A 14,946-nucleotide genomic window follows, 5' to 3' on the forward strand; every position below is an offset into this window, starting at 1 on the left:
TCGCACACCTCCTCCCAGCCAATCAGAAAATCCTCTTGGTCCTACCTTTGAAACACGTCCAGAATGCACCGTTCTCACGCCTCCCCCCGCCCCTCTCGCCCGGGCCCCCGTCATCTGTAGATGGTCAGTTGTTTCTGGGGCCGCTCGGTTGTGTGTGGGCTCCCATCAGTGTTTCTCATCCGTCTGGTCCATTTCTGTTATTCACAGCTTAGCCAGAGTGAGGTTTTTAAAATATAAATCAGATCAGGTTACTCCCCTGCTCAAAAGCCGTAGCTTTCCCATCGTACTCTGAATGAAAGTCCGCAGTCCTCCCCCTGTTCTCTAAGGCCTTCTGCCCCTTCCCTGGTTTAGATACCTACTACCCACCAGTCGGTCTGAGCTGCCGCGACTTTCTTACTTTTTTCCTTGCTGAGCTTTTCATTTGCTGTTAAGCCTCTGCCTGATGCTTCTCATAGAGAAGCTACCTGACTCTGTCCGTCTGTGTCTGCCTTCCTTTATGGGGATGTCAGCGCACTGAGGTCCGAGACTGCAGCGCCTAGAACAGTGATGAGAGGCCCTCAAGAAATAGTTCTGGAGTGAATGAGTGTTCTGTTTTAACAACACTCCATAATAATTACATTGTACTTCATAACGGCTTCATCATTCCCCAGCGTTTCTTAGGTCATTTTGAGTCTAAGATCCACTTTTGGATGTTCCCTGACCGAGGCGTCAGGGGGCAGGTTTTCACGCCAGAACCACGGCTGCCCCCTTGCCCTTTGCCCACGGGAACCAAAAGCACAGTCAGCAGGCGATGCACCCCACGTTCGGGGCTGTTACAGTGTCGGGGGGATACAGTAGAAGTCTTCCTTAGGAATGATGAAGCCGGTTATATAGGGTGCTCCCTGTCTTGGTCTATTCTGATTGGGTTTTTGTCTAGTTTGACTAGTCCCTTCAGTGACAATTTCCAGAAAGGACAGGAGGAGGATGTACAGGTAGCGGTTGACCTGAGTGAGCTGGTCTGGGGTTTTCACTCACCGTGCTTGCAGCAGCAAGGTGTGGTCTCTGGTGACTGCCTCTCCTTCAGCCGTCCTTTCTCTCCTGGTGAAAACCGTTGCTCAGGTAAGAGTGCCTCTTGCTGCTCATCATGGCTTTCTCATGATTTTCACTTGTCTCTTTCTGCTTTCTCTCCTGGCTGTGGCACTCAGTGGGCCCCCTCTCAGCAGTGCAAGGGCTCGATCCTGTTGCCTGGAGCCGGTCAAGCCCAGTGGTCAGCTGGGAAGACTCCTTGTGAGTCAAGATGGCTGGGACGGGGTTTGTGGAAAAATCGGTTCCATGTAGTTATCAGGGTTCCAGATGGTTACTTTTTAATATCCTGTTACTCTTAATCATTCTTTCATCTGTATTTGTTTGAAGTCTGTCTCTTTAGAATTCTGGATATTCCAGAAGTGATTTGAGTCTGAGTTTTCCGCCTTGAATAAGTTGTGACAGGTTGCTTGCATCCTAAAGCTAAGTGGGGATGAAGGCTTCACACAGAACATCTGTACTGTTGCAGTTTTCTCTCTCAATAAAAGTGTTAAATTCTGTATGTACTGAAAGTTCGTAGCACTTCAGTTAATATTAGCTCTTTGTGCTCTGACGCCAGACTTGCTATAAATTAATGAAAAGTTGTGTGCTCTTGGTTCATTCTAGACCTTAGACTTTATGTAATTCACTTTTTCACAAAAGGAAAGACTGCCCACAAATAGAGCATTCGCGTTACTTTTGTAAGGTATAGATGGTTGCCTCGTTTCACTTTCTTTGAAAAAGGTTCAGGACTTACCTGACATTGGTTCTGTCAGTCACTGTTTCTTAGGTAATGGAAGCAGGGGAGTTCCCGCTGTGACGCAACGGGGTTGGGGTATCTCTGGGGCTCTGGGGCGCAGGTTCAATCCCCAGCATGGCACAGTGGATTAAGGATCAGGCATTGCTGCAGCTGTGACTTAAGTCATAACTGCAGCTCGGATCTGATCTCTAGCCAGGGGAAAATGATGATGATGATGATGACGGAAGCAGGGGGGAAGATCCAGAAACTCTTATTCTTTGTTTTGAGGGACCTTTTTATGAGCTTATTAAGGTCTCCGCTTAATTGGTTCTCATTGTTAGAGCTTTAAGTGATCTAAAGTTTTTTAAGCTAACAATGTTTTCATTCCTTTTTCACTGTAGCTTTCACAAAATTGATCACAGTAAATGGACAAGAATATCATCTTCAACTTGTAGACACAGCTGGGCAGGTAAGGATGTCAGAACCCCAGGAGTTCTCAGGTGGCACAGTGGGTTAAGGATCAGGCGTTGTCACTGCAGCAGCTCAGGTCACCATTGTGGTGTGGGTTTGACTCCTGGCCCAGGAACTTCCTTATGCCATGGGCCCCCACAAAAAAAAAAAAAAAAAAAGAATCCCATTTAGGGCGTCCTGTATCTGATGTCCTGGCTCTGCCACTGATGCTTAAACACAGGACCAGGAAAACCCCTGTGGCTTATGCATGTGTGGATATTATCAGGCTACTTTGTCTTTTCTAAGATATTTATGGAAGTTCTTGAAATAACTTGTTTTTCTGCTTGAGAATTGTTTTAAACCTATTCATCATAACATTGCAAAGGTTTATGTTTGTTACAGTGTAGTGGTTTTCTGGTTTTCTAAATGGTAATTCCATATCAGTGAGTCACATTAGTGCTTTTCTTGCCTTTAAACAAGCTGGTCGTATGGATGTATTAAATAATTACTAGATGAAGGAGTGTCAGTTTGATTTGCTAGACAGTGGGTAATTGCCAAAGGTAAGGAACCAAAAAAAAAAAAAAAAAAAAAGATATACGTGGGTTCATGTGACAGTGAGGTGGGGAATGGATCGCCAGAGCAGATGACTGGAAGCAGAGGGTGAAGGACATGAAGAGAACTTGAGGGAGCAAAGAAAACCCTTTGGCGGTTCATTTTCCCCGTTACCATGTCACCCAGTCCCGCTTTTTCTAGAAGCCATTTTGTTTAGGCTGAATTGATTGCTGTTCCCCAGAGGTGGGGCGTGTAAAGAAGCTGGGATGACAGTTTCTACCTCCTCCCTGTGCGTCTTACATTCCGACCAGGAACCAGGCTAGCAGGAGGGTGAGTGTCGCGTCATCTGGTCTGCCAGGTTGAGTGGAGGCGTTTCTGGAACCTGAGGAAACTGGAATAGACCTAGAAAGATGGACCTGTCCTACGGGTTTGGAATGAACTCCCTCTGCTTTGTGTTTGGAAGTGAACATAGAGGAACGTATAAGCCCCCTAGTGAAGCAAAAAAGAGCTGTACTGAGTTGTTTCAGGCCTGGAGGAACCCTGGAGTTTCCAATTCTAGAAGCTTCAAAAATCAAATGTGTGTGCCACGGACCTGTGCCATGTAGCTCAACTCACCGCACACACTCTCGTCTGCAGTGGTCATGCTGGACTTTGACCTCAGGCCTCATGGTGGTTTTCTTAGAGCACAGCCGTCCCGGGGTTTTGCTCTCTGGGGTAGCCATCCACCGACAGAATGGGAGCCTGTAGGAACAAGGGAAACAGCAGAAGTCTCCATTCGTGACCAGCGACACAGACGAAGCAGCTGATCTTAGAGGCTCATCTTGGGTAGAACCTCGTTCTGGATTCTTAGTGTCGGCACTTTTCATAGTTCAGGCGCGAGTGTAATTATTACCTCAAACAAGACGCTTCTGAGAGGAAGGGGGACACTGGTAATAATTATGCTGCAACAACAGGTGTGACCTGCGCGTGTCCTGGATGAAGAAATACGGCCTCTGACGTGATCAAGACTGCAGTTTGCTTTTATATCTTGGTTTTTAATTTTCACTTAGCTGTAGAAATAGATTGTGCAATAGGGCAGAAGAAGAACCAGTATTTTGTGGCTGTTCGGAGTGTAGGCTCTGCAGTCACACGGCCTGCATTTGAATCCTAGCTTTTCATACTAACTCAGGGAGCTTGAGAAAGTTCATGAACTTTTCTGTGCCTCAAGAAGTTTTCATCTGTAGAATGGTGATGATTGTGACGTGCTTTCGAGGAGGTTTATGAGCTTGGAGAGAATTTGCTCCTCTTTGATGCCCTGCGGCTGGAGCCGGGGCTGAGCCCCGAAGCTCATCGATGTCCACAGCTTGAGTGGGAGCCGTGCGGGAGTCCCTCGCGCTCGGAGACTATTCCTGGAAACATTTCTCTGGAGAGAAAATTCTTTCTGTTGACCTCCTTATCCAAATAGAAGGCGTGCTCCTCTGAGGGTCTGCTTTGCTCTGAAGCATAAATGTGCACGTGGACATCACCCAGCTGTAAGCGTTTGAATGATAGAGTAACACGAGGAATGACCCACCCACCCCCTCCCTGGGTGGGAGCTCTCGGAGCGAGTGATCCGTGGGAGGTAGGCACGAGCATAGGTTAGGTCCTGGCTCTGCTGTCCGGCTCCCTTGGGTTTTGGAACCACCGGATAAGAATGCTTAGAGAGCAGTTCCCACTGTGGCTCAGCTGGTAAGAACCTGACTAGTATCCATGAGGATGCGGGTTCAACCCCTGGCCTGACTCGGGAAGGGGGGGTTAAGGATCCGGCATTGCCATGAGCTGTGGTGTAGGTCCCAGATGTGGCTTGGATCTTGTGGTGGTGTAGCTTTGATTCAGCCCCTGGCCTGGGAACTTCCGTGTGCTACAGGTGCAGCCCCAAAAAGGAAGAGGAAAAAGGAGAATACTTAAGAGAATTTTTGCACAAAATATGTTCGAACTTAACTACCTTGAATAATTGTTCTCATTGCATAATAGTTCCTAAAGGCTGTGTTCACAGTAAGGGAAAGGTTATGCTTAGGTCTCTACCGTTCAGCGTGATGCCCCAGGGGCCTTGCCTCATCCTGGGTCCTGCCCTCACTCTGGAGAAAGAGGCTGAGAGGACACATTTACTGCTCCAAGAACTGTTTTTAAATTGGTTTCATATGGGCTGGGCCAGGGCTGGGGCTGGGACCGCCGGTGGTGAGGGAGGTGATTGGCAGTTTCACTGGAAGTGGGCTGTGCTCAGTGTGTTCTCTAGCTTACACATTCGAGGAGCAGAACTGCGTGTGATACGTTGCTATATAACAATATGTGGTAGCAAGTTGTTTATTTAATAGCTTGTGTTATAAAGCTGGTTTAATTGCCCAGCTAGGGATGATCGTGGACATAGTTGAATACAAGTTGACTATTTTTAGTTCGAGGGAAATAGTTCGTTTTGGCCTAATTGAAATAAATTCAATAATACGTGAGTCAGAGACAGTCGATTTTGTAATGTCAAATTCCATCTTTAAAAAACAAGTGGGGTTTTTTGTTTCTGTTTTTTTCATGTTTAAAGAAAAATAATAGGAATTCCCATCACGGTTCAGTGGTAATGAACCCAGCTAGTAACCATGAGGACACAGGTTCGATCCCTGGCCTCGCTCAGTGGGATAAGGATCCAGTGTTGCCGAGAGCTGTGGTGTAGGTCACAGATGCAGCTCAGATCTGGTGTGGCTGTGGCTGTGGTGTAGGCCAGCGGCTGTAGCTCCAGCTCAGCCCATAGCCTAGGCACTTCCATATGCCGTGGGTGCAACCCTAAAAAGATGAAGGAAGGGAGGGAGGAAGGAAATACAGGTTAGAGAAATACAAATAACGCAAAAAGGTAAATAGTAAAAAAAAATTGGATCTTTCCCACTCTAGCTCTTCTAGCGCCACTCCACCAACAGTAAGCCGTTTTCAGTTTCTAATAAACACTTCCAAGCTAGTTTATATATGAACATGTAGATGCAGTTTTAAGTTAACAGGTCTCTCCAGCTCCATGGGTACCTAGACCTTTTCTCCCCGTGGCTGCTTAATAGCCCTGTTTGGATACATTGTAATTTGCCTGTTGATCAGCAGTCAGGTCATTTCCTGTCCTGTCACCACCAGCAGTGCAGAGTGCAGTCCGTATCTGGTGTCACCTGAGACAGATGGGTGTAGGGAGGAAGGCTTCCTGGGTGTGGGATTCCTGGATCATAGGGCCACATTCTTGGCAGCAGTGAACAGGAGTGCCTGCTTCCCGACTCCCTGACCCGCACAGTGTGGTACCAGGTTTTCTGGTACATGCAGGTCTGCTGGGTGAAAAATAGTATCTCAGTGTCATTTAATAAGTATTTTCTTCTTGCAAAGGAAGCTGACCACATTTTCCTATGTTTGAGGACAGAGTTTCTTTTCTGTGACTTTTCTCTCTGTTCCTGGACTCCACCCTGTCTGTTAGGAGGATGGTCTTTGTTTGTTGATTTGAAAGACCCTTTAAATAAAATGTTTTTTAAATGAAAAAGAAAAAGACCCTTTAATATGCGAAGAGAATTAGCATTTTGTATGTGATCGGAGCCACAAGTTTTTGTTTTATTTTCAGTCTGTCTTTTGTTCATGGTTTTTGTTTGGAAGATTTTCAGCCACGAAGTACTTTCTTCATTTTCATATTGTTGAATTTATTTCTCTTTTTTAACCGATACTAGCTTTTTAAAAATCTTTCATCTACTGTGTACCTAGTTCCAACTTTCATCTTCAACTCTTTGATTCCTCTGCAGTACGTTTTTGCTAAGGTGTGAGCTGGAGATCTGGCTTATCCACTTAGCCCCGATGGCTCTGCATTTGTTCCCTCTACACTTTGCTGAGGGTTACTTTTTATCCTTACTGATTTGAAATGTCAGTATCATCATATGCCTGATGGCCGTATCCGTTTCCCAGTCTGCTCCATCATGAGCCAGTGCTGCTCTATTTTCATTACCATAGGTTTGTGGTTTCCACCCACCTGCCTCTGCAATTGCTGTTTTTTTCTCAGAAAGCATACTTTTTATCAGGATTATATTATATGTGTGTATTGATTTAGGATTAATTAATGGATACCCCCTATGACTCTGCGTATTCTTGCTGGAAACTGCGTGCAGGACACTCGTCCGCTGATTTAAGTCTTTTCTTTCTTGGGCGTATTTTAAGATTATCTTCAGATGGATCATCTACTTTTATTTTCTTAGGTTTATTCCTAGGAGTTTTGTTCTTTTGGTTGTTGTTACAGTTGAGGGTCTTTTTCCTCCATTTTACTTTCTAACTAGTTGTATTTTACACTGTGCCTCTTTTTTGTTTTGTTTTGTTTTGTTTTGTTTAGGGCTGCACCTGCAGCATATGGAAGTTCCCAGGCCGGGGGTCCAATCAGAGCTGGAGCTGCCAGCCTACGCCATGGCAACGCCAGATTCGAGCCGCATCTGCAGCCTACACCACAACTCACGGCAACACCGGATCCTTAACCCACTGAGTGAGGCCAGGGATCGAACCCGTAACCTCATGGTTCCTAGTCGGATTTGTTAACCACTGAGCCACGACTGGAACTCCTGGAATTTTGTTATTTAATCTGGGTGAAAATATGTCATTCTGTTAAGGCTTTGTTTTTCATCATCAACACTTAAATGAATTCAGCTTAATGAAAGTTGTACTAGTACTGAAACCAAAAGTTTTAGTTTGCATGTGTAGTAAGATCTGTGATGTTGAAATGCTGTCATCTCGTTAATAATGTATAATAGCAAAGCTGATAGTAAAAGCTTTTCTTTGATTTTTTTTTTTTTTTTTTTTTTTTTGTAAGATACTTAGGGCAGCGATTCCGAGTCAGCATAACCATACTGGAATTGCAGAGTTAACAGGGACGGTTACATGATGGTGGTGGCTTTGCCGTAATTTTTCTCTAATAGCACTTGGGATGTGTGGTATGTTAACAGTTATGTTTCAGCTGAGGGTGAAATGTGTGTACCACACAGGGGCACTCTTGAATACTGAGTTGACATTAGAAATTTCTATATGCTGTAATAATTCTGTATCTAAAGCAGCGGGGTTTTTCATAAAGCTGTATAAAACTGGTACTCATATGCTGTTGCATCATAGATACCTTTCTTTTTAATCCCTAAAGTTGCTCAATAAATAGTTGGTTTGATCCTAAGAAGCCTGAGTCTACTGCCTGAGTCTAGTGTCTTGTTTCTCTTCTCTCCTCCTCTTCAAATGCTCGTGGCAACCCAACAGTGACTGGGGCTAGGCCCTCATGGCTCAGTGCAGGAAATACAGATTGATGGACCAAACCCGGAGCACTCGTGCATCTCCTGTGAGGGCTAAGAGACACTGGACTGTCGCCTGTAAGAGATGTGATGGTGCTTTTCCCTTGGTCCAAGACCACGGAGCCTGTGGTCTTGTCATCCCTCCGTCCCTCCAGGAGCTACTACGGACAGTAGCCTTCCCTCCGGAGTCTGAGACTAGCCAGAGTCACTCTCTGTACTGGCTTAAAGCCTGCGATTGCCCCCACACCAGTCTTTAATCAATCTTGGGTGTATGGGCTGTGTTTCTAAAGAAGGTATTAATCTACTTTTTGTTTGCTTTGAGTTCTCTGATGAGGTGACATGTGAGAAACTTGGGGCAAAGGGTACTGGTTATGCTCTGTGAACACTCTGCTCACATGTGATCGTGTTTCTTCCGCAGGATGAATATTCCATCTTCCCTCAGACATACTCCATAGATATTAACGGTTATATCCTCGTGTATTCTGTTACATCAATCAAAAGGTAAGACTCCCTTCTCCTGCTTGCCTGAGTGTGCTTGCTGGGCATAGATAGCATCAGCCCTCCAAGGGATGACGCTGTCCTTGCTGGTACCTACGGCTGGACTTGCATGATTTCGAGGGGTTGTCTTGTGGAGCAAGCAGGTCGTTACGGGGAAAAACGATCCCAGAAGGTGTTCTCACACTGACGGCAGGAAACCTCTGCCTCTTGCCTCAGGCTGCCTAGATAGGTAATGATTGAACACCATCTGAGCTTGGCTGCTCATTGAAATGGAAAACGCACTAATTGATTTACTCTGGGTCTGTTTTCACCATGTCAGTGTGGAGCACAGACCGCTTGTGCGTAGAGCCTTCGCGTTTAGGAACGGTCCACAAATGCTTATTCAGAGATTCAGTCAGCCTAGACTTTCCTATTTGAATATCGCCCCTGCTCCCCTTGGAGTAGTGTCAGTAAGGGTACTGAGTGTCGAATACACACACGAGGGAAAGAGTGGTGAGAGACCGTAAAGGAATTGCTTGTGTTCGGTTTATAGGAAAACAGTGAGTCTGACAGCTTCGGTTTTTCCCACTATACACATGACATAACAAACGCTTTAAAGCATCACTAAAATGAATGTCTAATTTCATGCTTTTTGTTTTATAGTTTTGAAGTGATTAAAGTCATCCATGGCAAATTGTTGGACATGGTGGGGAAAGTGCAGTAAGTAATAATGGTTTCGCTCTTTTGATAGATGTACTCAGAACAGTATCTCGGGAACAATCAAATCAGGCACTGATCTGTGTCCTTTGGCTTTTTTTCCCCTTGTATTAATAGAATACCTATTATGTTGGTCGGGAATAAGAAAGACCTACATATGGAAAGGTATGTAGCTTCTAAATAATTACTGATTTATAAAGTCAGGTCTAAGATGACTTAGTCACTGAAGTTCCATTTTTAATTATTGTTCTTAAAGCAAGAATATTTTTAGTGGTAGCATATCTGTGTTTGGGGGTTCAGAAATGGGGCGGTGTTTGTGCGGAGCAGAAGCAGAACTTCAGTGAAGATCTCACGCACCTTGGAAAGGGTTTCCTCTAAAAAAGAGCAAGCACGATAGGACAGTTGTCTTTGGATTCTTATTCTTGTACCATTTTGCATAACGCAGATTCTAAAAAGACAATGGTAGCACTCATTTTATTCAACAGATAGTTTCGGAGAGTGCCAGGCTTAGGGCTCAGAGCGATGGACCAGGAGCCAGGGGCCCCATTCCCTGGAGCCGAGCATCTCGGGAGGAAGAGAGCCGCTGGCCGAGTGCCCACAGCCCGTGCACAGCAGGGCTCAGCTGTGGCCCTTTCAGAGATGCCCGTCTCTGGGTGCTCACAGCCTCGCTGACCATGAAAGAGTCAATTGTGACGGGTACCAGAGTGCCCGGGTCCTGTTCCCCGAACTTCCAGAGCTCTTGCTGGAGCGCAGGGAACCCCGTGGGGCGGCGTCTGCTCTGTTCCCCAGCTCAGGGGTAACGGAACCGCTCCTCTGCCCTACGTCCTGCAGGATAGCCTTGAGCAGAGCTTGCTTCTGCTTCCTAAGAAACTGGCGAAAGTGGAGCCTGTGTCCCAAGTCAAGTCACAGGTGTTTGATGTAATAAAGAGCCGAGTCCTTGAAGTGAGATGTTCTCCTTCCTTTAGGGTGATCAGTTATGAAGAAGGGAAAGCATTAGCAGAATCTTGGAATGCAGCTTTTTTGGAATCTTCTGCTAAAGAAAATCAGGTACTTTTTTTATTATTATGATTGTATTGAGGTGTAGGTAGTATATTTTAAAAACGCTTGCATCGCGAGCCTGGGTTGCAAGCCTGGGTTCCTCGTCGTGAGGGTTGCCCGGGTGCCCGCCGCCCTCACCGCGCCCGCTCCACCTTCATCCTCCCGCCGTTCCTGCCGCCCAGCCCTCGGGTTGCCTTAGGAGGATACTAGTGATGCTTTAGGTCAGTCGGTATTCTGCTTATGCGGGACCTAGAATATTTGTAGGCAAAGCAGAAAGTAACGCACAGTGAGGGAAATACCTTTGAAACCATGCGTTCTTAGGTTTGACCTTCGTGTTCTCCGTGATGTCCGCACAGGGGGTTTGTATCTGGAAGGAGCTCCATCAGACCCAGTGATGGGCAGATGCATTTGTCCCCGTGTCCCCAGGTGAGGGATGGTAAATCTGTGCGGTCAGTTCCCAAGTGCCACAGAGCAAGAGATGGACCTGCATCCCTTTAGTCGCTGGGTGCAGAGTGAGAGCGGGGATCACAGGAGGTGAGGGAGCGAGGGCTGCCCATGTTGCAGAACTGAATGAAATCAGTTTATGAGGCGGGTGTGTCCTTAAGATCATCGGAGTGAACTGGCTGATTCTGGAAGTGAGGTGCTTAAGATCCAAAGAGGTAAAAAATAACTTCTGAGATCCCTGGGCACTGCTTATGGTGTGAAGTATGAACTTCGGTTTAACCCAGAGTTGGTCGTCTCCTCTCCAGCAGGCTTTCTGACGGATGGGAAGAGAGGGCCTTGCGACCAGAGAGTAATAGAGATTCACGTGTCCTTGCGGGAGGGGTGGAGACGGTTCTGTGTTCACAAGTCTGTGTGTGAACCTTAACTGGAATCTGGTGCTCAAGCCCCTCATGTACAAAACATTTTCGGTCAAGTGGGGAGATTGAATGATGTTCTGGATACATTTGGGAAATCGCGTTCAGTGTTTAGATGCAGTGATGGTGTGGGGGTTGTGAAGAGAGTGTCCTGCTACTTGGGAAAGGAAGGCAGAGTATTTAGGGGACCAGGTTCCGTAATGTCCTCAGCGTAGTTTCGAATGGGATTCAGAGAGCAGGGCCTCGGGGGTCACTGTATGGCTGTCCCCATTTTTCTCTGTACGTGAAATTTGCATAATAAAAATTTGAAGGTGGGTCAAAGGTACAGACTCCGTGCATCAAGTCAGTAGGTCCTGGGCATGAGATGTGCAGCCTGACGACTCATTCGCAGGGCTGTGTATTGGAGGCTGGCTAAGAACAAAGGCAGGTCTTAAGCGTTCTCGGCACCAGAAGAATGTTTGTCACCATGTGTGACCAAACTCACTGTGGGGACCATTTCACGGTATGTACATGTATCGAGTCATCATGCTTCTAATATATGTCAGGCGTCAGTTTAACTGCAGTTGTTGTGTATTTTGTTTTTGCTTTTGCTCTTTAGGGCTGCACCCTCGGCGTATGCAAGTTCCCAGGTTAGGGGTCAAATCAGAGCAGCAGCTGCCGATCTACGCCACAGCTCACGGCAACGCCGGATCCCTGACCCTCTGATCGAGGCCAGGGATCAAACCTGCGTCCTCACGGATACTAGTCAGACTCATTTCCCCTGTGCCACCACAGGAACTCCTGTCGTGTATCTCAATTTTAAAACATTTTTGAGGTGGAGGAGTGCAGTGGAATGGCCCCAAGCGATTTTTAGTTCTGTTTGCTCCCTTTGCTCTGGTTTCTCTTTGGTGAAAATGTGAGGATCGTAAAGCAGTGCTTTTATTTGATTTTAGATGACATAGGCGTCGGCAGCAGCGCTGTTTCGCTGTTGGTGTAGGTCCACAGCCCCTGCGCAGTGTGCGTGTGTGAGAGCGAGTGAGCTCATGCTCGCTGTGAGTGCGCTACTGGTCTGTGACTGGCAGTTGCTTTATTATTATCTTTTAGGTCAGGCGTGTTCTCAGGTTCATTTACCTTTTGAAGGTGACCTGTCGTGGTTTGTTTAAGGTGTGGTATTAAAGTACCATGTGGTCGCAGGATACAGGCCTTTTCTCTCTCTCGTTTGTTTTACTGTAGCTTAAGGTTGCTAACGTGGTTCTGGATAGATTTATTCCATAAACTTTTAGCTTCCTTTAGAAGGTAGTATGCTGCTTTTTGAATACCCAGATAAAAGATGAATTGTCCTAAATTAAAATGAAAACATTCCAACTGCTATAAATCTTTCAAAGTTTTGATAAATTTAACACATTTATCTGATATTAGCCAAAACTCCGAAAGAAGGCGGGGGTACAGCATGGTAGCCTCAGACATCTTCAGCCAGAGCAGCTTGAACATCAGATGATCCCGATGCCTGTTATCTTTGTTGCTCTAGCGTCTTCAGCAAATCAGCAAATACTTATTAGACGTGATAATCTCCTAAGGCAAAAAGATTCTTGTACGCAAATTAGGCAAGTACAATGATGACACGCAAATCCTGGGGAAGCAGCGTCCTGATCAGTTATCTTAAATGTGCTGGAGACATCTCAGCTCTTGGGCGTGTCTCTTCTACTCACCTTGTCTTTGAATGCGCCGAAGCGAATTGGATCCTAAGCCTAGTGGGGAGGACTCCAAGTGATCTGGATGGAGTCCTTACACAACACGTGTAAGTGATTCTAATCCACACGCACAGCACACTGCAAGCTTAGTGCTAACGGCTGGTTTAGCAGCAAGAGTGAGTGTTTACAGTTCAGACAGACACGTCAGTGGTCACGTGATCAGAAACCAATCTGCGTGAACTGAAATTTCTTACTGATAAATTTTCAAGTGTAGCTTTCTGTTACTTCCCAGAAATCCTGTATTTTAAAACACACTGTCCTCAGTGGAGTCCTGTCACATCTGTGGATAACAAAGTACACAGGAGTGAAAATGACCCTGGGGGACGAGTCTGCAGGTCTGGCTCATTTGCTGGGCGGGGCCTTCACAAACTCTATTTCAGCTTCTCAAGGAAAGAGAGACGCCAGTGGCCCTGATCAGATGAGAGAGGCGGGCCCGGGGCCGGCTCTGGCTTAACGGGGGGCGCTCATTCATGCAGCGGGAAGGCAGGAACAGAGTAGCTGAGCCCGGGTTCTCGGGGCTGGTCCTTTGCGGGTGGAGTGTGAGCAAAGACGAGCACGGCTTCAGCCTTCCCAGGACTCGGTGATCAGCCCCTCGAGTGTGAGCCTGGGGAGTGGTTTAGAAAACCCAGTGGGAGGAAGAGGCAGGAAACCTTCACCAGGGGGAGGGACCAGACGGGGGGACCTGTGGTTGTGGCGCTGCAGCGGGTCGGTCCCCTTTGGGTTCTGGGTCCTGGAGGTAGCGAGAGGAAGCTGCGCGGGGCTGGCGGGCAGCAGGCAGGCAGAGGAGGGGTCGGAGGGCGGGGGCTGCGGAGTCCACTGGCCCCGAAGGCGGGTGAGGACGAGAAGCGCTTCCGGGCAGGGAAGACGGGCTTGGATCGAGGAAACAGGTTGCCGTGGGGCTGAGGCCTGTCGCGTGCAGGATACTGAGAAAGCAAGGGGGGAGGTGGGCGTGGGGGGCCGTGACCTGGGGGCGCCGAAATCGAGGCACCGCCCTGGGGAGCATTTGGATGGTCATCCCAGTGACCCTTTCTAAGGACAGGGGCTGCCGTCCGGCTGAGTGAGGCCTTTCTGCCCTAGTGACGGCGGCTTCTCCTGCGGCTCAGAGAGGGGAGGTCACGGGTATGAGAGGCCAGGGAGCGGCGGGTGGCGGGCAGGCAGAGGTGCTGCTCGGAAGGAGGAGGGTTTGTAGGTGGCGAGAGGAGGCCAGCCGAGGGGACGGAGGGGATCTGTGTCATCCGACGGCCAAAGCTGAGGTTTCAAGGAGGTGGGAGAGAAGAGGCCCTGGGGTGGGGGAGTGACGCACGAAGAGCCCCAGCCCTGCTTTAGGTCCCGGGACACCAGGGGCATGAGCCGGCGGGGGGGGGGGGGGCGGTGCTGACATTGGACCTTGAGCATCCCGAGGCCCCGTGGAGGGAGGCGTGGGCGCAAGTGCGACCGGAGCAGGTGGGGTGGTGGCGGCTCCTGGGGCTTCCTGTGGTGACTGATGGGAATGGGGGTCCAGAGCGTGCTTTGAGGCCAGTTTGGCGGTCTCAGGCCAGGTGGGGATGCAGGCGGCGGTACGGGAAGTGGGGGTGGCTCGGCAGCTCTGGGCCCGCTCCTCAGCCTGCACCCCGACCCTCCCGGGCAGGAGGCGGTAGGCCGTCTTGGTCGGTGTCATCAGAGCCCTGCCCTCTGCCTGACACCGTCCTGGCTTTCGCTTTGTTTTCAGACTGCTGTTGATGTCTTTAGAAGGATAATTTTGGAGGCAGAAAAAATCGATGGCGCTGCTTCACAAGGCAAGTCGTCCTGCTCGGTGATGTGAGCCTGCGCAGAACCGAGGACACTGGGACTCTCCCGCCTGAGGAAGCAAACCGTCCTTGTCCTTCAAGATAAACTCTGCTCCATTTCTCTTCTGTTAACCTGAAAGATTTCATTTGGGTCAGAGCTTCTCCCCCACCACCCCCCTTTCAGATTATGTTAAACTCTGACTCTGTCCAAATGAGTTCACTTCCATTTTCAAATTTTAAGCAATCATATTTTCAATTTATATATTGTATTTCTTAATAATATTATGACCAAGAATTTTA

The 14,946-nt window shown here is 47.9% G+C and overlaps 1 protein-coding gene across 1 annotated transcript in view; it reads left to right on the forward strand.

The window, feature by feature from the left end:
• Positions 1 to 14,681, forward strand: part of RHEB (Ras homolog, mTORC1 binding) — a 42,404-nt gene extending 27,723 nt beyond the window's left edge. The window contains exons 3-8 of the mRNA NM_001287846.1: positions 2,182 to 2,249; positions 8,480 to 8,562; positions 9,202 to 9,258; positions 9,373 to 9,420; positions 10,221 to 10,302; positions 14,589 to 14,681. Of these exons, the coding sequence (NP_001274775.1) occupies positions 2,182 to 2,249; positions 8,480 to 8,562; positions 9,202 to 9,258; positions 9,373 to 9,420; positions 10,221 to 10,302; positions 14,589 to 14,681 (431 nt within the window). The remainder of the gene's footprint in view (positions 1 to 2,181; positions 2,250 to 8,479; positions 8,563 to 9,201; positions 9,259 to 9,372; positions 9,421 to 10,220; positions 10,303 to 14,588) is intronic.
• Positions 14,682 to 14,946: the final 265 nt, after the last annotated feature.

Source organism: Sus scrofa, chromosome 18 (genome assembly GCF_054392235.1).
Source record: "Sus scrofa isolate SSC_HxYL_T2T_F1_AM1 chromosome 18, Sscrofa_HxYL_maternal_Yorkshire_Landrace_v2.0, whole genome shotgun sequence".
In the NCBI taxonomy this organism is placed as follows: Eukaryota; Metazoa; Chordata; class Mammalia; order Artiodactyla; family Suidae; genus Sus; species Sus scrofa.